At 41.4% G+C, this 23398-nt stretch overlaps 1 protein-coding gene across 1 annotated transcript in view; it reads right to left on the reverse strand.

Annotated features, from left to right (window-relative positions):
• The window catches only part of LOC125437613 (metabotropic glutamate receptor 1-like), a 124399-nt gene that overhangs the window by 22744 nt on the left and 78257 nt on the right, over positions 1 to 23398 (reverse strand). Inside the window, exons 4-5 of the mRNA XM_048505372.1 lie at positions 13145 to 13150; positions 9826 to 9830 (exon numbers count right to left, since the gene is read on the reverse strand). Coding sequence (XP_048361329.1) covers positions 9826 to 9830; positions 13145 to 13150 — 11 coding nt within the window. The remainder of the gene's footprint in view (positions 1 to 9825; positions 9831 to 13144; positions 13151 to 23398) is intronic.

Here is a 23398-nt window from a genome sequence, read left to right on the forward strand (position 1 = left end):
GGCCCATAACAATATATCTTGCCAATGTTCCCCAAACCTATCCTCTTTACACTCCATCCCCCAAACTTTGGGAATTATCCAACATGCAGTTAGCAATCATAAGTGTATGTTATCCTAATCTGAATTGTAACCATGGCTCAAAAGGAGGGTGAGTTCAAGCTTTTTCCCAAACACTGCTATCCATAGTGATTTTAGTAATTTGAAATATATTCTTCAGATCAGATCTTGTGGAACTTTTCTGTTTATGGCAGAGCTTAGCAACTCTTTATCACGGCTTACCTTTGGCCTTACCATTTTGATTATCTCTGAGGCCTAGATTGAGATCAGCTTCTGGAGCAATGCTCTTAAAAGCACTTGTTGCCCCCTTGTGTAACTGAAATTTGTTTCTGTTTTGTTTAAGGTTGAAATGCTTCTGTTGGGATATTCTGAATTAATTGTTATAATAAAAAGACTGATATTTATGACAATTAGCCTTAAGGGGCTTATTTAGTTGATAATTTAAGACTGCAATAGGTGTGCCTTAATGAAAAGAGCAAACTGAATAAAAGAATGATAACTCATAGTGGCTGGTGAGCAGAAATCAGACTGTACAGACAATATTTCTTGACAGCATTCTTCTTACTGTTTCTCAAACTCAGAACAATTAGAACACAGAAATTCAATTTTGTTAATTATATTTATTGAATAAAGATGGTTTTGCTTTATTTATTTTTTTTGCAATTGTGGCCTGTTGCAAAGCTCTATTTACCCGGCGCTAAACAATTAAACTGAATTCCTAATGAGATTCTGAGGATGAAAAGCTATCCAAGAAGCATCAAGCACTGGTTTTATTAAATAATATTTTATCCCCATTGTATTATAACAGGCAAACAGCTATTTAATGGGAAAATGTAAATTTCATCCACTGGCTAGGAAACTGCCTTTCCATTTGGCACAGCCACAGAAGCAAATGCACATATATACATGGGTTCATTTGCTACTGCCCTTTTAAAGATCAAGATTAGAAATACTGAACCTGAAAAACATGATCAAAGACCATTACATTCTAGACAAGACCACATTTCAGTGGTCTTGTCTAGAAGGGCAAAGAACCTGCTGTGCTTTCTTGTTTTTTAAAGTGGCTGCACAAATTAGCAATTGAGAATTGCTAACCACTGACTGGCATGGAGTCTGGCCTTTTGGTCAGCAGGACATCTAATTGAATCTTCCTGAATTTTGCTACTCCTCAGTGCTGGGATTTCTTTATTCTTGAAACTAAGAACTCCCTTGCTGCCCTCAAATAAATGGGCCCAGCTTCAGAAAAAAATAAAAAAATTCATTAAAATAGGGTTAATTGCAGAATAAGCCAAGAATCAGAAAGATTACTTAAACCTTGGTTTAGGCTTGCCAAACCTATGACACACCAAGCACCTGAAATAATTTTACTATCTATCTACTGTGGCTTACCCAAGTGCTCAGTCAAATATTCTTTTTCAGTCCCAGGCAGGTAAACAGCAAACTAAGAGATTTTTCACATCTCTGTTGCACACTTGTACAAGAGCCTTTTATATGAAGCTTGGTGGGTCACAAATTGTACAGTGACCTGTCTTACACCTACTTTGATCTGACTCAAAAACTGACACATGAAGCCAAATGCCTAATAAGTAAACAGACATGTCAGAGCTCACATGCTGGAAACCTTTTCCTCTTGTCTCAGGGAGCAGACTGGACTGATCCAGTAAAATTGAAAAAGCAGTCTCTTTGTTGTTAAAAACTATTATGCCTGCCCATCTTCCCACACATCCCTCTCCTTCTCATTGGCAGACAACTTTTCCCACCCTTTCCACATCACCCTCTTTTTTTCCCCATGCTCATCATGGCAGCATTGCTCCCTCAGGCAATTTGGAGGTGCTCAGTGTTTCAGCTCAACCTGCAGATTGCTCAGACACATGCCTGTGGGGAGAATGGCAATGCTGCCTCTTCTGTGCTAAACCCAGACAACACTTAGCCCTCAGCCTTGCAGTGAACAGTTTTTCCCGCCCTTCAGAGAAAGAGAGAGAGAGGAAGATAGCAGCAGTGATGACCGCTTCAACAGAGGTGTGTTTTGCAGGCTGAGAAGGGATCCTGTGGGCTCAAGTCAACATTAAGGACCTGACTTCCGTACATGCGCAGGCTGGGTCCTGAAGCTGCATCCTTGCCCTCGCATGGGCAACGACGCAGCTTTTCCCAGGGGCCCCTTCCACCCACAATGGCGGGCTGCACGCTAGCCGTGGCCACGCCTTGCGTGCATACAAATTCCTGTTTTGGATAATTTCACACACACATCCCATTTCCTCCCAGGTTTCTGATTCTTCTGCAAACCCAAGTTTGTCAGAAAACATCTGTAGTGTGTAGTCTGCACAGATAGTGAATCTCTATTCAGATTAAGAAATGCACAAGGCAGTGAGACCATGGCAGAGTCCACAAGAATGTAGAGACAGGATGTCAGTCTTTATGGGTAATAGTGATAAGAATGCCACTCCTTTTTCTTGATCAAGGTGGGTTGTAAAAACCATGGTGGTCTTAAGTCTCCATGGAATATGTCTTCAGCAAGTAATTTTAAATAGATATATTAAAGAACATCAGAAACGAGGTAGAGCAGTTCTGCAAACAGAGGAATGCTAAATTTGTTTCATAAATTATTCATTAGTAATTATTCACACAACCACCCGCCTGATCCATTTTGTTGTGAAAGGCATTTGAATTTTGCATTTTAAGAAGTTGTACAGGAACATCACCAAAAAAAGTGCATGCACTGACAAAACCTATAAATGTCATTGTCTTATCTAATGATATGTCCCAGTTTATAAAAGAGAGTTCAAAGACACTACATCTTTTTTAGGGCAAAGTAGTCCCAGGTGCGAGAGGTTTCTATTCCTGTCTCTTATGGTATTCTTCCTAGGATGATGAGTTCTTACAATGTGTTATCTTAATTGACTAAGTATTTGTTACTATAGACCAAACCCAACAGTTCTTGTCCAGATATAGCAACTTATGAAGTTGTGAGCCAGACTTACTAGCAGATCACCTCAAATCAAACATTCTACTTGTGACATGGGTGAATGAATGCAGGTGACTTAACAATTATTTTGGGGTGCCTTACTATTAAAATTCCATTCCATCTTTTGAAGGCATATTGGAAATGACTATATCAGTAGAGATGCTGGGGATGCAAGTGTTTTGGATAGAGAAAACACTTGATTGGCGGCCAGGCATTTCCATTTTGCATAGGGATAGATTGGCATCTCTGGTGCATTGACATTAATTGAAGCTCATCTTGGTTTAATCATAGAGTTTTGGACAAATGCTAGAACATCATCTGGTGTGGCGGCATCACTACTGGGTCATGGTAGAAGTAATGTCATCATGTCAGAGACATTGATAAAGCCCCCCATTCATCTGAACATTTTCTCCCGCCATCCCAGCTGAGTAGCAATTGGAAAAGGGAGTAGAAGATTCCCTTCCCCCAGTGGGAAACTAGCAACCATATGCAATCATCAGTATCAGTGGGTGAGTGGATTAATAAGTAAACACTCACTGGACCCACCGAGGAGATTCATCAGCCAGTTTATCATGTACAAGAATATAGATTTTATTTTATTTTGCATGCTTTTGTAATCCACTCAATCTACCATGAGTGCAGGTGTAGGTGCACATCAACTGGGAGTTTGCAGATGCAGTGAATTCATGCGTGCAGTCTCTGTCATCACAAGGATCACTGAGGAGTTTGCTCTACAGTTGATCATTGGGAACTTAGTCGCTGAGCTGTCAAACAATGGTCACTTACTTAAAGCATGATTGCAGTTGTATCAAATAAAGAAACTGCTGCTCATTAAAAATGAATAATTATTGTTATGAAACAATGCCATTAAATTCTAAACCATCACTATCCATTATTTATAACTGACACATTTATCAGAATCTAAATATGTTAATTATAGTCAAAAATTATTGATTTCTGTCCTGGAAGTGGAACCCCAGGGGTAGCCCATAGTTGTTTATTCCTAAAGATAAAATTAAATAACCATTACTAAATACAAAAGTTGATTATAAAAGCTGTTACTATGTTGCAAAATTGAGTGTGCAGTTATGTGTGTTTGTGTATGTGTTTATGTAATTTCCTTAATAAAAAGAGGAGAATTGTGTGCCCGCATGATTTGTATCCTGCCATTCAGTGTGTTTTGGGGTCCATATCAAAATAATGTTCAACCCTAGTTTAATCAGTTAATATTGCACTGCTCTTGGTCACTTCGTTGTTACAAAAGATTTCAGATATTTAATTAAGGTTTATTCTTATGTTCTTAAGAATAATAGTTGTCATATATTTCATGTTTTCATTGTTCAAAGTGATTTACACACACATTGTGTTGGAGAAATATTTATAACCAGTGGTGGGATCCAAAAATGTTAGTAACAGGTTCCCATGGTGGTGGGATTCAAACTGTGGCGTAGCGGCAATGGGGCTGGGCGGGGCACGACAGGGACGTGGCTTGGCATTCCGGGGCGGGGCTGTGGCAAGGACGCAGCTGCTGCGCCAGTCCTTGGGTGGGAAACGAATGCACGCAGGCACAGGCTGCCACGCACACCGGTGCACCTCCTGCTCGACTGCTTCAAGTTCTGCGCACTACTGCTGAGAGGAGGGGCGTAAATAAGGCAAAAATCACGTGGCAAAATCACCAATTAATAACCCCCTCTCGGCACACACAAATAATTAGTAACCTACTTTCGGGAACCTGTGAGAACCTGCTGGATCCCACCTCTGTTTATAACATCCTATAAAGTAGACCAGCATTTTTACCCCGAAGGGCTGAGGCTTCAGAAAAACTAATTTGCCTAATGCCGTTTAGTTATTTTTGAGCAGAGGCAAGAACTGAACTGCGGCTTTCTTTGGTCATATTTATTGTCATGGGAGACACTTGTTACACCAGATTTCATATTGATATGGTGAGAAAAAAGCCTTGGTATAATGGATTTAATACTTTACTGGGACCAAATTCAGAACAGTAGCCCAGTCTTCCCAAGCAAGTCCCCATTGTCACTTGGCCAAATGGTCCATAAAAAAATTCCATAAGAAATCTTAAATACTTCATTATCAACTTCATTCAATTCAAGTAAAAATATGCTTTACACAAAATTCTTCTATCATTTATGACACTGATGCACAAGTTGGGTATATAGAGCAATTATAAGTGTAAAGAAAAAGCTATCGTCTAAAACTCTATGCTTTAGGCACTGACACTTGTCTTCATTTTTAGAACATTTTAATTGGTATCTGTATATCTGGGATTTTTTTTTTTGCCTCCGCTCATATTCCCAAACAGGAGAGGAAAATGGAAAAGAAGTGTTAATCCACTTTATAAATTAGCACATACACCATGCTGGAGAATTGCCTGCCTTTTATCATTTTGATAACACTTAAAAAAAAAAAGAAATCCTGTAACTGCATGCAATTATCACTCAGTACACAATCTCAGTGTGTTGAAAAGCACTTTTCATTCCCCACCCCCTTCCCAGTTTGATGCAGCCAGCTACATTTTAGGTCAGTCAGTAATTGTGTATTGCTAATTGTTTCCTCCCTCAAAATACTTAAAATGTTTAGATTAGGTCCAGAAACCAAAGAAAAAGAAAAGGCAGTATGTGAAAATGATAGATTCCCCAAATGGTAGTTGGTGTATTTATATCCCATCTTTCTCCCCCAACAATGACCTGAAGTGACTCACGTCATTATCCTCTTCTTTGTTTTATTCTTACCACAGTCCTGTGAGGAAAGGTTGGGCTGAGAGTATGTGACTGGCCGAAGGCCACCTAGCAAATTTCTGTGGCAAAGTGCAGTTTTGAACCTGGGTTTCCCAGTTCCTAGTCCAGTACTTGATTTTTATACCTTGCTTTTTCTGCCTTAAGGAGCCTCGAAGCAGCATGTAATCACAATCCCTTCCTTTCCCCACAACAAACACTTCGCGAGGCAGGTGGGGCTGAGAGAAAGCAGAGCACTCTGCTCTTTGCAAACAACCGGGCTCCTTCTCCAGTCCCAAAGCTGGCAACAGTTGCTTGCAGAAAGCAGGAAAAGCCTATTTGGCTTTTCTGACACTTGCCTAATGCAATTCTGCCAATTAGTTTGGGTTTTTTTTTCAGTGAATAATGTTTTTTCAGGGCTTTTGGGGGTGATTTTGGTTTACCAAATCATCACTCTTAGCAAGCATATTTGGAGACAAACAGCTGAATTCAGACTAAACTGCAGTTTCCATCTATTCTTTCTTCCTACTGCACACATCTCTCATGCCATTTCCCAAGATCTCCTGTTCCCTAGCAATAGCATCTCATGGAGATCAGTGGAAGGGGGAGGGGTGCGGACTGGAAAGTTCCTCTCCAACACAAAAGATTTGTTATATTTGCACACTGCATTTTCTTATGTTTCCTTAAACCATGTTTTAAAATGTAAATTGATACAGCAGGCCTAAACAAAGCTTCATGGAAAAATCACGTGCAAATCCAATAACATTTGATTTTCCCCCCTTAAAGCTGCATTTCTGGAATTATAAACATATAATTACATTTTTAATGAAAGTAAAATACACGTGGGACAAAATTGTTTAAAGACTACTTATGTGGCTTTGATGAAATTATTTATACAACTTTGTCTCACTAGTAAATGTGTATGATACGAGGAAGAAAAGACTAGATGCTTTTTTCAAGCAGTTTTGCTGAGCATACAAGTGAATAATTTCTTACGTTTATATCCAACCATTCTTTCATTCACCATGAAACTTCTGGAGACAAATACAGCATTCACAGGTGGCCTCTTGCGCATGCACCAACCTGATCCACACAAAGTTACCTTCAACCAGATTATAGATCAAGTGCATTCCAAACATACTCTGGGAGGGGAGTTCTCTGTTTTCAATTCCCTTGTGCAACTTTGCCTAATAACAAGCTAAGAGAAGAACAGGGAGGAGAATGAAGAAGGATTTCTGGCAGAGGCTTCTTTGAAGATGTTTGAAAACAATGCAGTTTTGCAATTCTCCTGTTCTCGAAGCCAGGCAATGAAACTCAGATGGAGCTATCACCCCACCCACTACCACCATATCCACAGAGAAACTTTTTGAGGAAGAGTCTGGCATTAGGAAACTTCCATTACCAGACTAGTATATCACGGTAAATGAAATCAGCATGGATATTTTTCCCATCATACATTTATCTTTGAAAAAATAAGCTCTTGTTGGAAGGAAGAAAAGTACATCTCTGGCACTCTGAGGAACAAAGATGGACGATTACAACACAGAAAACATCTTATCAGTGTCACCATTTCACTCAAGTCAGGAGTAATTCTTCCCAGTTGTTCCTCCCAGTGCCTCAACTGAACCAAACAAATCTAGTGAGCTTTTTTTTACAGAGAGAATAAATCCAGAAGTATCTTTTTGAAATCTCAGTGGAAATAAAACAGGAAAAATAGTAGTAATATATATAATGAGTATATAATAAGTATATATATATATAATGAGTCGTTCTGTGCTAAAACAACTAAAACAACTATGTTCAGGAATGAGGAAAGAAAATTTATTCAGAGATGTGAAGTGTGAAATCCACCTCAAAAGCCATCAATGAAGTAACTAGATATTACATTGCTCAACAATTTATAAAGTTGCATTACAACAAAGACCATTAGATACACTGAAAACACTCCAATCCAAATTCATTTGAATCAAGAGACTTTCTGTAGACTTATAATTATTAGTTTAACCACCTTTTAACCACTATTTTAAATTTATCTGATGTTCCCCCTACAATGTATTCTCTCAATATTTTATTATATGCTGTATTTGAGATTCCAATATATTTTTCTCCTATCTCTATTATTTAGTTGATTATTGTTAAATGTGTTGGCTATCAATATGCTATTGTAAGGTTTTTCATTGTTTTTCTTGTTATTGCATTTTATTGACTTTACTGTTAGCCCCCTTTGAGAACCAATTTGTCTGAAAGAACTGAATTAAAAAACAGAAACTAAAGCAAACAAAAAATAGCTATTCTGTGGTTTCACTGTCTCTGGAGTTTTCTTGCCATATACTTGATGCTTTGAAGACTGGCCACCCCAAAATAAAAGAACAGAGAAATGCTGCAAATAAACAGGAAAGGGTTCCTGTGTGAGCCCATAAATGAGGAAATTCCGAGGAAGTTCAGAGACACAGACAAGCATGGAAAATGTAGTCAATACACAGCAATTGAAAATTTCAAAATGTTTCAGCCAGAGAATCATTTTAAAAGGGGATTCATTTAAAACATTTTGAGGCTGGAAATAAAAAAAATTTGGGGTAAAAGCAATGTGGAACTCCATAGAGGAAACATTTTATTTCCCACCTCAAAACATTTTAAAAGAATTGTGCTGAAAAGCCCCTCTTCTGCCATCTCTCAGAATTGGGTTGGCCTTCTGTTGGTTTGAACTTAGCTAAAGATTTCAGTCAAATCCATGATGGAAGCAGTGCTGGGACATAAGCCAATCAATCTTCAAATCATTCCAACCTAGCAATTGGTTAAGACCTTGAGAAATTTCTTGGACCTGCATCTCTACACACTTTGCTCTTGCAGCTGCACCGTCCCTAGAGAGTACAGTGGTGGAAGTCCGGCATTCCCTCGCCAATCTAGCTATTTCAACTATTTCAACATTCACACTAAACTTGTGCAGGACTCTGTGTGGGACTGATCCCCTTCCCCACAAAAAACCCCCAAACACCTTAGCAGCTTCCTCTAATACAGTCGCTAGGGTCTTTACTGGATCCTGCCAAAATAAACATATAACACTTGTTCTTCTGCAGTTTCACAGGTTTCCAGTTTGATTCAGGTGCTGATTCAAGATGCTGATTTTGACAGACTCTAAACAGCCTGAGTCCACATTTCCTAGAAGACTGCCTATGCCTTCTCCATTATTAACCTGCCAGGGCCTTGATACTCAGCAGCAACCTGTGCAATTTGAAATGAAAATGGTGCTGACTTGTGTGAAGACCGTTGCAGTTGGAACTCTCTCTTCTGGGAAGTGAGACCTTTTTAGTCTAGAAAGCATTTTTATGTAACTACTAGTGGGGCCCGGCCACACGTTGCTGTGGCTTATTGTGGTGAAATGGGAAAGGAACAGTAGCAGCAAATCAATTGCAGAGGCCAGCAGTACGTGCTCATGCAAACATGCAGCCTGATACTGTGCGATGTCAGTGATGTGTGTGCCCGCATTCCTTGGGGGGAGGGAATGGAAAGGCACCCCTCCCACACATCTTGGCTGGCTGGTCAAGATCCTTTACCTGGGAGTAAGTTCGGGTGTCGCTTCTGAGGAAACCCTCTGAGGGGCACGACGCAGCCATTCAAAGTATGTCACGGTTGCTGTACCGAGCTTACTCCTGAGTAATGCATGCCTGGTTTTCTTAACTGTAACCGCAGTATTCAGGGAATCTAGGGTGCCTGGCCCCTCCCTCCCATCCCTTGCATGTCACCCCTCACTCTCTTCCCTCCCTCACTTCTCTTCCCTTGCATGCCACCCCTCCCCCTCCCTCCCTCCCTCCCTTCCCTTTCCCTCTGCTAGGGTGGGTCATATCAAGATGCTGGCCCCCCTGCCTCCCCTCCCTTGCATGCCACCCCTCACTCTCTCCCCTCTCTCACTTCTCTCCCCTTGCATGCCTCCCCCTCTGTCCCTTTCCTCTCCCTTCTCTCTTCCCTTGCATGCCACCCCTCCCTCCCCCTCCCTTCCCTTGTGTGTATGTGTGTGTTTGTGTTTCACTTCCTCTCGAGTTACTGCCTATGTACTGTTTTCACTGCTCATATCTGGCCATCTGAGTGAACATTCTAAGCTGCACAAACATTCTAAGGGTGACAGTTACACACAGGCAGCTGCATATCCTTCACCATGGAGCGCCAGGAAAAAGGTGTCTTACCTGGGCCAAGTGTGAAATTTCATTTTTGTGAACAAACGGTGGGAACATGTGGCATTGTACAATGCTTGCAAGGGAGGGAGGGGAGGGGCAAGGGGCCCCTCGCTCCTCTCCCTCTCTCCCATTCCCTTGCATGGCACCCCGCCTTGCCCCTCCCCTTCCTAATGTTCCCCTTCCTCTGCTAGGGTGGGTGGGCCATGTGCAGGTGGCTGGGCCTGTTTCTTTCACTCCCTTCCCTTGCAGGTGAATTACCTAGCTGAAAACATGCTAGGAGGCATGAGCTACATTGTGTTCAAATTTCAGAGCGTTTGGTCCAGCCAACCCCCAGACCCTCCCTCACCTTCCCCTTCCTCCACTAGAGTGGGTGGGCCAAGTCCAGATGGCGGGACCCATGCCTTTCACTGCAGATGGCAGAGGATTTTCAAGGAAGGCATGGTTGTTTCCCTTGTATCAGAGGGTGTTGCTTTGATGGCCAGCAGATGGCGCTGTTGCAGAACAGAACTGTGGTTCCAACTGTCACAGGTGTGGAATATACACAATAATGGGCATAGTTGTGACATGTACACAACAGGAGGTGTGGAAACAGTATGAAAACCTGGCTGCACGTGAATGTGACGTTGTGTGAAAATTTCAAAGCAATTGGTCCAGTAGTTTGGGAGATTACCTGTCAGCAGAAAAACGCACTGATAGATTTTTATATATATAGATTGTATGATGCCCTGTCATCTTTTATTGGGTACTGCACGTATTTTGTGGTGATGATTTTACGTTTGAGGCAAAGTTAATTTTTTGTGTTGTTATTAGCCACTTTGGGATTTTAGATGGAGTCAAAAGATGGCGTACAAATCACAAAAATAATTACTTTAGTAGCTGAATTGCACACTGTGCAGTGGGAGTAGTAATATCTTAGGGTTTCAATAATGCAGTAGGGACTCTGAGACGTCTCCCTGCCCGACCCTCATGCATTGTCAACCAGAATTACTAGGCATGACTCTTGAATCTGCAGTGGGATTCTAAGATAAACTTTCTCTGATGGTGCTGTTCAGCCATTTGGGGTGGAAAAATGGGGTGCCTTAGCCACATGCCAAAAAAAAAGCACTGCATACATTGAACACACATAATTCATTGCAGCATAGTCTTGTGATAAATACGGGGCAAGTCTTCTTTTTAAAAAAACAAACTAGGTAGATACAAAGAAAATAAGTGTGATAGTGGCAACAATATGTGATGGACAAAAGTTGAGGGAGTTTAACTGTGATAATTACAAATTAAGAGTATATCATAGGTTACTAGATAGACACTGGGACCAAGAACTGGAAACTATAAAAATATGTGTACACCTTCTGTCAACTGCTCTGTTAACTCTTTTCATAGACATTGACTTGTTTCAGACATACTGCAAACCATGGTTTACTTTAACTAGAACACTTTGTAAAACCAGGATTTGGATTACAATAACTCAAGTCATCTTGACAAATATGAATTTCCTTTTCAGATCTCTGATATCTGGGACAGCATTTCCAAAGACAAAGCCAGAACAAAGCCTGTACGCCTACATTAAGGCATCAGATGAAAACCCACAGACTCACTGTGGGTAAAATAGTCCAATTTTATGTACTAGTTTGTTGGACCTAACTAACTGTAAGTATTGGAATGGCCTGCTTTCAGACAGTCAAACACCACACTTAGTTTAATTAAACCGTGATCTCACACAATGACTGAAATGAGCTAATATCTGGCTGTTCTCAATTGGCAAGAAGCCTACAAAATGAAAGCCAAATACTCTAAGGATGCCAAAATTCTAACCCAGAAGCAAAATTGGATGGATTCTAAGTTACAAATTTCTTTCATAAACACCAGTATGGCTCAATAGCTTGACTCGGAATATTGCTGATTCAAGTGCTGTGACATAATAATAACAACAGTATATAAGGAAGCACAACGCTGAGGAGGAATACATATGCTTTGTTGATTTTTATTTTATGGCAAACATACAACACTGTATGAGAAGATCCAAAATTAATGGAGGGGATGTGGCAGACTGTCAGTTTATCGAGAAACATGTTTTGGGACAGCTGATGCCAGCAAAACAAGCAGGTTTTCCAGTCTTGGGAGCGCTCCCTCTCTCATTCTTATGCATTGTGATTGTAGGCTTCCCTGATGAGCAGCTGTCAACCTTGACAGTTTTTGAATATGTTTTCTGCCTTTCTTCGATGTTGCATTGTCTTTTATTCACGAAAGATGACAGTATGTGCAGTGATTTATCTGGGGGGCTGGGGAAAAGTAAATGAAATAATAAATTGGTATAGCTTGCATTCTCCAAGCTTTCTTCACAGCTAAGATGTCAGTCTGTAAATATTGCCTATTTGGAAGAGACACTGACTGATAATAGTATGAAACATTCCGTGTGTGCTGGAGCTAATTGTTGATGATAAAAAATAGTGGCAGAAATGCCTGATTTGGGGTTGGTAAAATACTTATGTGGATGTTTAAGTATAGATGTTGGATAGGAGATCACAACCAGAGAAGTTAAAAATCTCTTAATTCTTTTGCCCCCTTTAATGTCTCCTTTTTCTCTTTACCCCCCCCCCCCCTTCTGTCTTTCCCTTTAGTTAAGGTCTGGTTTAATTCTTCTTTTTCAAACATCTGTCCTTTGTCTCTTGCTGATCTTGCTGACATTTCTTGTATCTGCACAGTGAGTAGGGGATGTTTTGAAAATGTTTCATGGGGAAAAGTCACTAGTTTAGCGTTTTCAAAATAAAACATTTTGAGGAAAAATAAAACTTTTAAAAACATTTTGAGCAAAAAGCTGTGCAGAATTCCTGCAGGAAACATGTTATATTCCAGCCTCAAAATGTTTCTTTGTGTTGTGCAGAATTGGCCACTGTAGTTACTAAGTATGGTTCCCATTTGCCCAGTTATGATGGCCCAATTCCTGCCAGTTAGCCAGGCTGCCTGCTGATTATCAGGTAGGTGCTAGTTGGTGGACAGAAGCAGTCCAACTGAAGTGGGGGTGTGATCCCCTTGCGTGGTACAACAGTATCATTTCTGGGATTATCCCAGAAACACCAGCATCATGACAGGGGCCCTCTAGCATTTTCCCCACCCAAAATTACATGGTTTCCATAGGTTTTTTGGGGTAGAACTACAGCATAATGTATGATGCCAGCACTTGGGGGGTAAACCTAGAAGGGACATCATCAATCCGAACACACACATCACTGCCACCAGCCTTGCAGGAAGATCAGAATGAACATAACAACAAAAGAAGAGCCCACTGTATCAGACCAGTGGTCCATCTAGTACAGCATTTTATCTCACACAGTAGCTGATCGATTGCCCCGGAGAGCCAAAAAATAAGGCAATAAGGCCAAGAGTCTTCCCTGCTTCTGACTCCCACCACTGGTATTCAGAGATTTGCTGCCTTTGCAGATGGAGGCTTCCTTCATGCACCATGAAGAGTAATCATTGATGAACCTCTCTTCTCTGAATCTGTCTAACCCATTTTAAAGTCATCTATGACTAGGGCTGTCAGTGCCTCCACTGGCAGTGAATTCCATAGTTTAATTACTCATTGAATAGAAAAGTGTTTCCTTTTGTCTGTCCTTGATAAATTTCCCAACTGTTTCATTGGATACTCCTAAATGCTAGTATTAGAGAAGCAAAAGCTTTCTCCATCCACTGTCTCCATTCAGTGCATAATTTTATGAACTTTTGTTCCCAAAGCCATCTTTTTTTTCTAAACTGAATAGATCCAGACTCTCCAACCTTTCCTTTTATGAAAGGTGTTCCAATCTCCTAATATTTTGTGCCTTCCTTTGTACTTTTCTCAACTCTGCAATGTCCATTTTGAGATACAGCAACCAGAACTGCCCACAGTTTGCCAAATGACGTTATACAAGGTCAGAAGAATATTAGCCATTATATTATCAATCCCTTTCCTAATTTGTTCTAGCTTTTTTCACTGCTACAACCCAGTGGGTCAACATTTTCAATGAGCTTTCCATTACAGGCCCAAGATATTGGTTAAGTAGGACTTCCTGTTGCAGGAGCCGAGCTGATTTTCAAGCAGAGCATGTTCCTTGATGTGCTTAATAATTTTCTTTTATGACCAGTGTCTATTAATTTAGCCAGAACAGATGTTAGGCTAACTGGTCAGTAGTTTCCTGGACTTCCTCTGGACTCCTTTTAAAAACTGGGGTAGCGTTTACCATTTTTCAGCCATCTAGCATACATTCCAATTTTAGAGACAATTTGCATACTTTTGTTAGTCGATCAACAGTTTCATATTTGCCTTCCTTAAGAACCCTGGTCTGCTAACTTATTAGTATCTGCTAACTTATTATCTTTTTAGTTTGCTCAGTAATGCTAGAAGTTCGTCTTTCATCATCACCTCAGTTTGGCTCAGTACTTGACACCCTTCCCAAATATAACTTCAGCACGGGCATGTGGATTTGTATACCTTCTTGGTTTGGGGTACACATTCTATCTGGGCTTCAATTAGAGTAGATTTAATACTTTCCAGGCAGAGGCATATGTAGGGTGGGGTGCATGCCATGGGCACTACTTGAAGGGGGTTGCCACCAAGAACTCTGCTCCAGTCTAGACAAGTCCATCTTTAAACTTCAGGCTTTGCCTCCAAAGTCCATGTATACTTTGGAGGGAGCCTGCAGCTCAGCACTGGGCTGTGCTGGGTTCAGTTTTAAACCGTGGGTGCCTCCAAAGTCCAAGCAGAGTCTGCAGTTTAAAGCTGGACCAGGCAAGGCTGAGCCCAGAGTTGAACTGTGAGCTTTACCTGACCAGATCCAGCTTTATACTGCTGGCTCCACCTCCAAAGCTTCACTTCTAAAGTTATGTGGACTTCAAAGGCAGAGCCAGTATTATAAAGCTGGACCATTGACCCTGTTTTCCACAGATACTCCCCATTTTCCAGGCATCCAGGTGGGATTTTATTCTCTTAACTCAATCTCTTAATTTGCTTCTGATTAGCAAGCAGTTCCCTCTTTTTTAGCAGTTTTAGCATTTCCCTCTTTTGAAATCAAAAGTCATTGTTTTGGACTTTGTGGACTACTTCCAGTTGACATGAATGCTGAGCTTAATAGCATTGTCTCACTGTTCTCTATCAGTGCAACAACATTTACATCTCATACCAGATCTGAGACCCACTGAGAACCAAGTCCACAGGTACTACCTTTCCAATTGACTCTGTGACCAACTGCTCCAGTTTAATTCTCTCTGGCATTCAGTAGTTTCTTCATCAGCAGGTAGTATGTGCCTTTTCTCCTCCCTCACATTCTCCTGAAGGTCACAAAGTCACAAAGGAGGTCACAAAGTAGCCACTACAAAAGGGGGTGAGCCCAAGTTGGATTCTACAATGGCCTTTTTCCTAAACAGACTTTGTATCATCTACTGGCTAAGATTCATAAATTTAGCTTAGCATTCTGCCAAAGCAACATTGGAACTTTACTATTTCCTAAATCCATTTTAACCCTCATGATGGTTAGTGTCAGTCTAAATAATCACACCTCTGAATGCTACTATATGCAAACCCCCTCCCCCAAAACCAGCACGTATAAAATTTACATGCCAGGGAGAAGACTAGGGTACTACCTATGACATGGTTTTATAGAAGATTTTTTAAAATTTGCATAAGTCATATGAAACTCTTTCCCAGTATGATCTTTATTTACCCATTTATATGAAAACATATATGAAGCTGCCTTGTACCAAGTCAGATGCTTACCATCTAATTCATTATTGCCTAATCTCAGCAGCAGTGGGCTTTCCAGTAGCAGAAGGTCTCTTAAAATCTGCTTTCTGGGCTCCTTTAGCTAGAGATGTCAGGGACTGAACCAGATGCTCTACTTATGAGTCATGACTACTCTGCAGTCCAAGTAAATCACTATATTAATTTTATTCCTATTTAGACTTTGAAGAAATGTGAAGGATGCTTATTAAACATTTAATATTGGGCATGTACATCTACTAGAATTATTTATGGAGGATACCTGTTTCTCTCATTTTTCTAACACTGTACACTCAAGACTATCACACATAATGCTAATGATAATGTTGCTATTTGAATAATGTCAATAGCAATGCACACAAGGATATGAAAGTCTAACACATAAAAGGCTGGTCAAAGGCTAGATGAAGCAGATGTCACTTAGCCTCCTTCAGGGGCAGAGTGCTCACAGGGACATGTGGGCTTCATCTAGTCACATGTCCCTGGGCACATGCCAGCTGGTCACATGTGGGGGCGGAGAGTCACCTCCACACCCCTCCCCTCAGCCCCACCCCACCAGGCTGATCCTACAGCGACCGGAGCAGATGTTGTCCCTGGCGCCATTTCCCCCACCCCCTACGCCTCTCCCTTTTTAATGGTTGCTGAAAAGGATGCCAAGTGAACCTGCAAGTGTGGAAGGCATACCCCAAACAGCCTTAAGCCCACTACCAAGAAGACTTATAAAGGCACCAAGAAGTTACTATCCCCATGCCACCCCAGCCCTGCACTTTCCACTACAAAGGAATTTGTACATCTTGATGTTTTAAAGAGGTGAAGCCTTAGATATGCCAACTTCTAACACACAAGCAATTACCTCCCCATGAGTTCCAGGAAGTAATGAAGTATTTGATTAATTGGATGTGACCTCTTGCTATGGAAAATCAGTCTTTTAACATCTATAAATGTCATATTGATGAAAGAAGTAAGTCATCTTGTTGCAGGCCTTCCAGTTTGCAAAGCTCAATTAACCGCAAAGAGTGTTAACATCTTCAAAATTAATAACAAAACCCTTTTCTCTGAAGTAGTTACAGAGGAAGCCAGAAGGTACATTTTCACAAACAATGGCTCAGGACCCGCTGAATACAACTATGTACTTTTTGGCCTGAAAAGGCATCCAGGATTGGAGCCTGTAGAGCAAATGTTCTGGGGTAACCTTTAGCAAATGGCAGCAGGGAAAATCCCTTCAGCTGCACACAAAATGTCTGGTGCAAGCTCAGAATGAAACTGACCAGAGAACAAAATGGTAAGGTGGGAAACAGCCTCTTTCCAGCCTTTGCTGTCTGTAAAGCACACCAGAAAGCTACCTCTTTTTAAGACATCCTCCAGACATGTGCAGAATGAAAAGAGACAGTTGTCTCTTTTTAAGACGTCCTATGGATATCTCTTTTGTGCTGTGTAGAACAGATCTCTCCCTCTTTCCCTTTCTTTTGTGTTGCTTAAATTGCAGGAACAGGTTCTATGAACTATTAGGACAGTTCAGGTTCTGAGTGTGTGTGTAGTCATAAAACCCCATAGGAATTTCAAATCAATGCCACTACAGTGGCATAAAGTATTGTGCCAAAGAAACTACAGCAGAATCAAACTCAGATGAGGCAGATCCTCCTGTTATGCTCTCTATTTCCATCAACTGTGATATCAGTACAACTAGCTTCACATTTGTATGCTATTTAAGACATGTTGGGTTACACAGATGAATCTTGCTCTGAAGCATCCAAACAGGATTGAGGACTGCATGTGCGCCATCTTGCTCTATGCCCGAACTCTTCTGTGCCATGAAACAGCCTGTATCCCACTGCTTCTTACATCCAGTGATGGGTGGCCATCACTGACACAGAATAATAACACATTCTTGATTGATTAGTGTTGCAGATGGGGTATCACAAATATCTATAGGCTTGATGCTGTGCTTTCATTCATTTGCCAGCACAGCAGTTCCTGTTCGAATATTTGGCATCTCCCTTGATTCTTCCTGTAAGTTCTTTCAGGAGAAAGATAGCTGCATCATTTGGTTTGTTTCTGTTAATGCAGGACAGGTGAGCTGTTAGTGGGTTCATTGGGGGTCACTATCATTATGTGCATATTATGATGTAGCTTTGTATGCTCCATACCTCAATTTCTCTACTTCATTCTCTCCTCCTTATCCTTATGCTGTATTGTTGAAGCTATTTTCTCCTGTTTATTATGTAAGCTTGTTTGCTTGCTTGTGCATTTTGCACATTACTATTTTTTTGCCTCCCTCTTTTGTCAATATATTTTGTAGCCTAAATTTTTGTATCCAGAATCTTATTAAAGGATAATTCCCTTTTTACAATACTGCCGCATTTTGCTCTGCTAAAGAACTGGGTAATTTGAGTTCTTCCATAAGTTCCTAGGCATGCACCAAAAGAGGGAAAATTCCTTCTGTTTCCAATGTTCACTTGATCACACTATTATTTTTCTTCCCTTTCTGTGTCGTCGTCATTGTCATAGTTGTTGTTGTCGTCGTCGTCTGCTGCTGCTGCTGCTTCTGCTTCTGCTTCTTCTGCTTCTTCTTCTTCTTCCTCCTCCTCCTCCCAAAGCTTTATTTTAAAAAAATACCCTTTGCTTTAATGGCAGTAGGTGAGGAGTGCTTGATTTTTGCACCCTGGGTTCATAAAGTGCTCACATTCTTTCATGAGGATACAGGTGTTATTATTAATTACATATGAGGACTTGGAGGAAAGAGAGGGCATATATCAAATATTGCTGTTCACACCACTGCACTTACCATTGATATTGCAACTGGAGGTGGCAAACTTCTTGTGAATTTACTTTGAATCCTTCCAGAATATTTTGAGCTTATTTTATATTCACTGTAATTACACTTATGAGTAGAATTCATTTGATATTCATTCAGATAAACACATCTATTTCTGCACTATAGGTGTTCTATTGTAAATGAACTTTAGCATTGCATGCTAAACATCAATACTTTGGGTTGGATCTTTGATAGAATTATGTGTCCTTAATATACTTGCAGTTGAAAAAATTACATGTTAACTGTATGTTAAGGAATGCATAGAAAATCATGTGCCACTCAGCAACATGCATTCTGAAGAATAGCCATCTTAGTTAGTTGCTGCAAAAATAAATGGGTCATTTGTAGTACCATAAAGGCTAACCTTTCCCCCCCTCCCCCAGAATAAGCTGTCAGTCAGCTCAACCTATAGGGGGGGAGTGGGGTGATGGCTGGAGACAGTCCAACAGCACTGTCTTGAAACAGTCAATTGGAGGCACAGGTGCCAGGGGGAGAAGAAGAAACTCCTTTCTCTCATAGGAAAGCCCACAGAAGGATATGCCACTCTTTTTGGTGTGCTGCATGAAGGGGGGAGTTACTGGTCTGAAACTCCTTCGGGACACAGTGTGTATTTCTCTCTGTGATACACCTCTGAAGATGCCAGCCACAGATGCAAGTGAAATGTTAGGAACAAGATCTACCAGACCACGTCCACACAGCCTGGAAAACCCACCACAACTACTATAGTTAGCTCTGCCCCTATAAACACCCACTGTAGGTCCCCCTCCATCCTGGTATAGCCTCCAGTGGTACAGAAATGACAGCATGGGGGGGGGGGGAACCAGACAGTATGAGTGGACTCCTCTACACAGACATCTGTGCTTCTTTGTGTGGTGCTGGTGACACTAATGCGAGGGTAGGGGGTCACACGGCATCTAATGTGGCTCCACAGCGCCCTTTTGGATTGCAGCCATAGAGGACAGGAAGTACAGGGTGAAATGTAATTATGTAAAATATAAATCTCATAAAATAAAATACAGATCACTATGTACTTCTTAAATGTCATGGTCCATTTACCCTGCTGTTTCTTTTTCTTTTCTTCTTGTCATCAAGTCACATCTGACTAATGGTGACCCCTTGTGAGGTTTTCAAGGAAGAGACATTAAAAGATGGTTTGCAATTGCCTGCCTCTGCCTCAGGACCTTGTATGAGATTGCTCTTCCAAATATGCAGGGGCGAATCTAGGCAAACTGGAGCCCGGGGACAAAATCTGAGTTTGGTGCCCCCCCACCCCCACCCCAGGTATGGACGACCACGCTCCCCCACAACGACCAAACAATGATTTTTTGCACCAGCTCACAAAACACCTCCCACCACCAGCAAAACATACATGGCTTTTTCCCCACCAACTCTCTTTCCTAATTGTGTCCTCACACCAACCCTATGAGGTAGGTTGTTAGCCTCAGAAAGAGCTCCAAGCCAGTGCAAGTGGGAATTAACTTTTAAGCATGTAAATATCTCACAAGTCACCCCCCATCTGAAGGTTTACCAAGCAAACATCAGCATCATTTCTCAGAAATCACCTCCTACCCCCAGCAAAACATACATGGCTCCCTCCTTACCACTTTCCTAATTGTGTTCTCACACCAACCCTGTGAGGTAGGCTGCTAGCCTGAGAAACAGCTCCAAGCCAGTGCAAGTGGGAATTAACTTTTAAGCATGTAAATCTCTCACAAGTCACCCCCCCATCTGAAGATTTACCAAGCAAACGTCAGCATCATCTTCAGTTCTGCTGCTGCTTCTGGGCTCCCTGCTGAGCTTGCCTTTTCCTGTGCCTGCGGGGGAGAAAGCTTCTGAGAAATGCCACACTTAATTTAAGGCGAATAAGGCACGCTGGGTTAGAGGGAGGGGAGGCGGAGCTTCCCAGTCCTGCTCCTGGGAGCCCAGTGGGACTTCTCCCCCGCCCCCTGGACACTCCAGGCCACTGTACAGAGTGGGCGGGGCTACGACAGGCACTGGGAGCAGTCCGCTGCTTCAGTGCCTGCTTTCTAGGGCTTGCTCAATCCCTCCCTGTGTAGGAGGATGTTTTGGCGCCCCCCACGTGACCTCAATCGATGCGCCCGGGGACAAGGGGTGCCCCACGTCCCTAGGCAGGAACGCCAGTGCAAATATGTTTCAGGGCTAATCCTGCTTAGCTTCTGAGATCTGACAAAATCAGGCTAGCCCACCCTATCCAGGCCAGTACATAAATGGCAGCATAATGAGTATACACAAGCGGCCTTTGAAGAAATGGGCTCTATTCCCCTAAAGCATATGCTAGAATAAAACTGTACTAATATGTAAAATGCCATGAGATTTTATTTTTGGCCCACATGGTACATATGAACCTCGAGACAGGGAGCAGTGGAAAACAAACTAAATACTAATCTGATGCCAGTTTTTAGAACCCAGATTGGCCCGTGGGACTCATATGGTTAGGAAGAGCAGATTAAAAAGAATGAGGTAGCCTTTGTTCTGGGGATTTAAAAAACCTGACTGATTATTTTCTGTTCCCACTATCCACCTGAAATTGGGGTGTGGGAGATACCAATTTTTTAATTGGGGCCAGTGCTATTTGATTTGTTCATAAATGATTTGGAGCTGAGTAGCATAGTGGCTAACTTTGCACGTGACACAAATTATTCAGTATGGTTGAAAACAAAAGCTGATCACAGAAGATGAGGGGGCAACAAGCTGGAAAATACAGTTCAATGTAGGTAAGTGTAGGATGATGCTAATTGGAACAAAAATACTAACTATGGTATTTTTGTTAATAGGGTCTGAAATATATGCTAATGGGGTCTGAAATTTCTGAGAGTGAGAGGGAAAGAGATTTTGGTGTCATAGTGGTAGGTGTGGAAAGTGCCATCAAGTTGCAGCTAACCTGCGGTGACCTCATTTGATTTACAAGGCAAGATATGTTCAGAGGTGGTTTGTGATTGCTTGCCTCTGAGTAAAAACCTTAGACTCCCTTGGTGGTCTTTCATCCAAGTACTAACCAGGGCCAGTCCTGCTTAGCTTCCAAGATCTGACAAGATCAGGCTAGTCTGGGCAATCCAGATCAGGGATGGAGTCTTCGTAGCTCAATGAAAATGCAGTATGTTGAAGCATTGGGTGTGGGGGGATGATTAGGAATAAGATGGAAAATGAGACAGCCAATATTCAAAATCCCCCAGCATGGATCTATGATGCAGCCTTATTTGGAATACTGTGTGCAGTTCTGATCACCAGGTCTCCAAAAGGGCATTGTAGAGTTGGAAAATGTAGAGAAGAAGGCAACCAAGATGATTAGAGCATTGGAGCACCTTTCCTATGAGGCAGACTGAAGAGTCTGGGCCTTTTTGGTTTGTAAAAAAGACAGCTAAAGCAGGGACATGTTAGAGGTTCATAAAATTATGCATGGAGCATGAGGTAGAGAGAATAGAGAATAACTTCTCCCACAATACTAGACCTCAGAGACATACAGTTAAGTTTATAGATAGTTGATTCAGGACACACAAAAGGAAATACTTTACTCAGTGAGTAAATAAAATGTGGAGTTTGCTGCCATAGGCATAGATGGCTTTAAAAAGGAATGGGACAGATCTATGGATGATAGATTTATCAGAACCTACTAGCCATGGTGACTAAAAGCAACCTCTACATCTGAATACCAGTGCCAGAAGGGTGGAGTTATGCACAGCCCTTGTAATATTACAGCAAATAATAGGAAAATAAACCCTAGGCCACAGTGTACGAAAAACAAAGCAGGAGCCCAGTGATACCTTAAACTGGATTGCATTTGCATTTATTTATTTATATCCTGCATTTGTTCCTAGGTGGGACTTAAAGCAACTTAGAATATCATTCTCCCAGTCTCCCTCACAACTATGGTTGCCAGCCTCCTTATGGTGGCTGGAGATCTCCTGCTATTATAATAGATCTCCAAGTGGCAGAAATTAGTTCACCTGGAGAAAATGGACACACTTGAAGGTGGATTCTATGGCATTATCCTCCATTGAAATCCTTTCCCTTCCCAAGCTCTGCCCTCCTCAGGCGCCACCTCCAAAATATCCAGGTATTTCCCAACCCAGAGCTAGCAGTCTAACAAAAACCCTGTGAGGTAGGCCCAACAGAGAATTTTTGAGATTACTCAGGAAGCTTACATGGTAAAGTGGTAATCCTAGTCTAACACTGCAGCTACAATGCTATATCAGCTCTTAAGACTAACAACATAGCATAGCAATGGTTCTAAAAATAAACGACACAATTTAAGGATAGCCCATTTTGCTGTTATGAAGTAACAGTATGAAAAGCGAACATTATGTAGATTGGACAACAACATATTAGATACATAATCTGTTTTAAGAAACTAGAGAACTAGAATATTTTTTCACAGGTTGTAGCATTGCTAGCTGAGCTTTTGTAGAGCTGTCTGATGCTGTCAGTAGATTTTTGATGTGCTTTCTTTCTTGTCTCTTTGTACACTCCTATGGTACAAGGAAGCCAGGGACAGCATTATTATCTGCCTTCATACATTATCCGCCATAGTACGTTCAAACCCAGAAATATATAACAAAATCTTATTCCACAATAAAGTTACCTGTTTTTTTTAAAGAACTTGGTGAAGGCAGTGCCCCTCTCTCCACAATCTCCTCAAAGCTTTTAAGACAAACATTATTTATTATGGCATTTCTGGAATGAAACAATACATTGTAACCCTATGTAAGCCATGCTCCAGTTGGGATAACATTTGGTTATGTCAAACAATCATCAAGGATCCCTTGCACTATTTTCCCAGTCTGCTTAGAAATCCTATAAAAAGCTAGAACAATTTGGTCTGCATGTCAAAGGCTGAACTGTGTACCCGTGACTTGCAAATGTATGCTCTGTATTTTATATCTGTGTACA

The sequence above is a fragment of the Sphaerodactylus townsendi genome, linkage group LG01 (assembly GCF_021028975.2).
Source record: "Sphaerodactylus townsendi isolate TG3544 linkage group LG01, MPM_Stown_v2.3, whole genome shotgun sequence".
In the NCBI taxonomy this organism is placed as follows: Eukaryota; Metazoa; Chordata; class Lepidosauria; order Squamata; family Sphaerodactylidae; genus Sphaerodactylus; species Sphaerodactylus townsendi.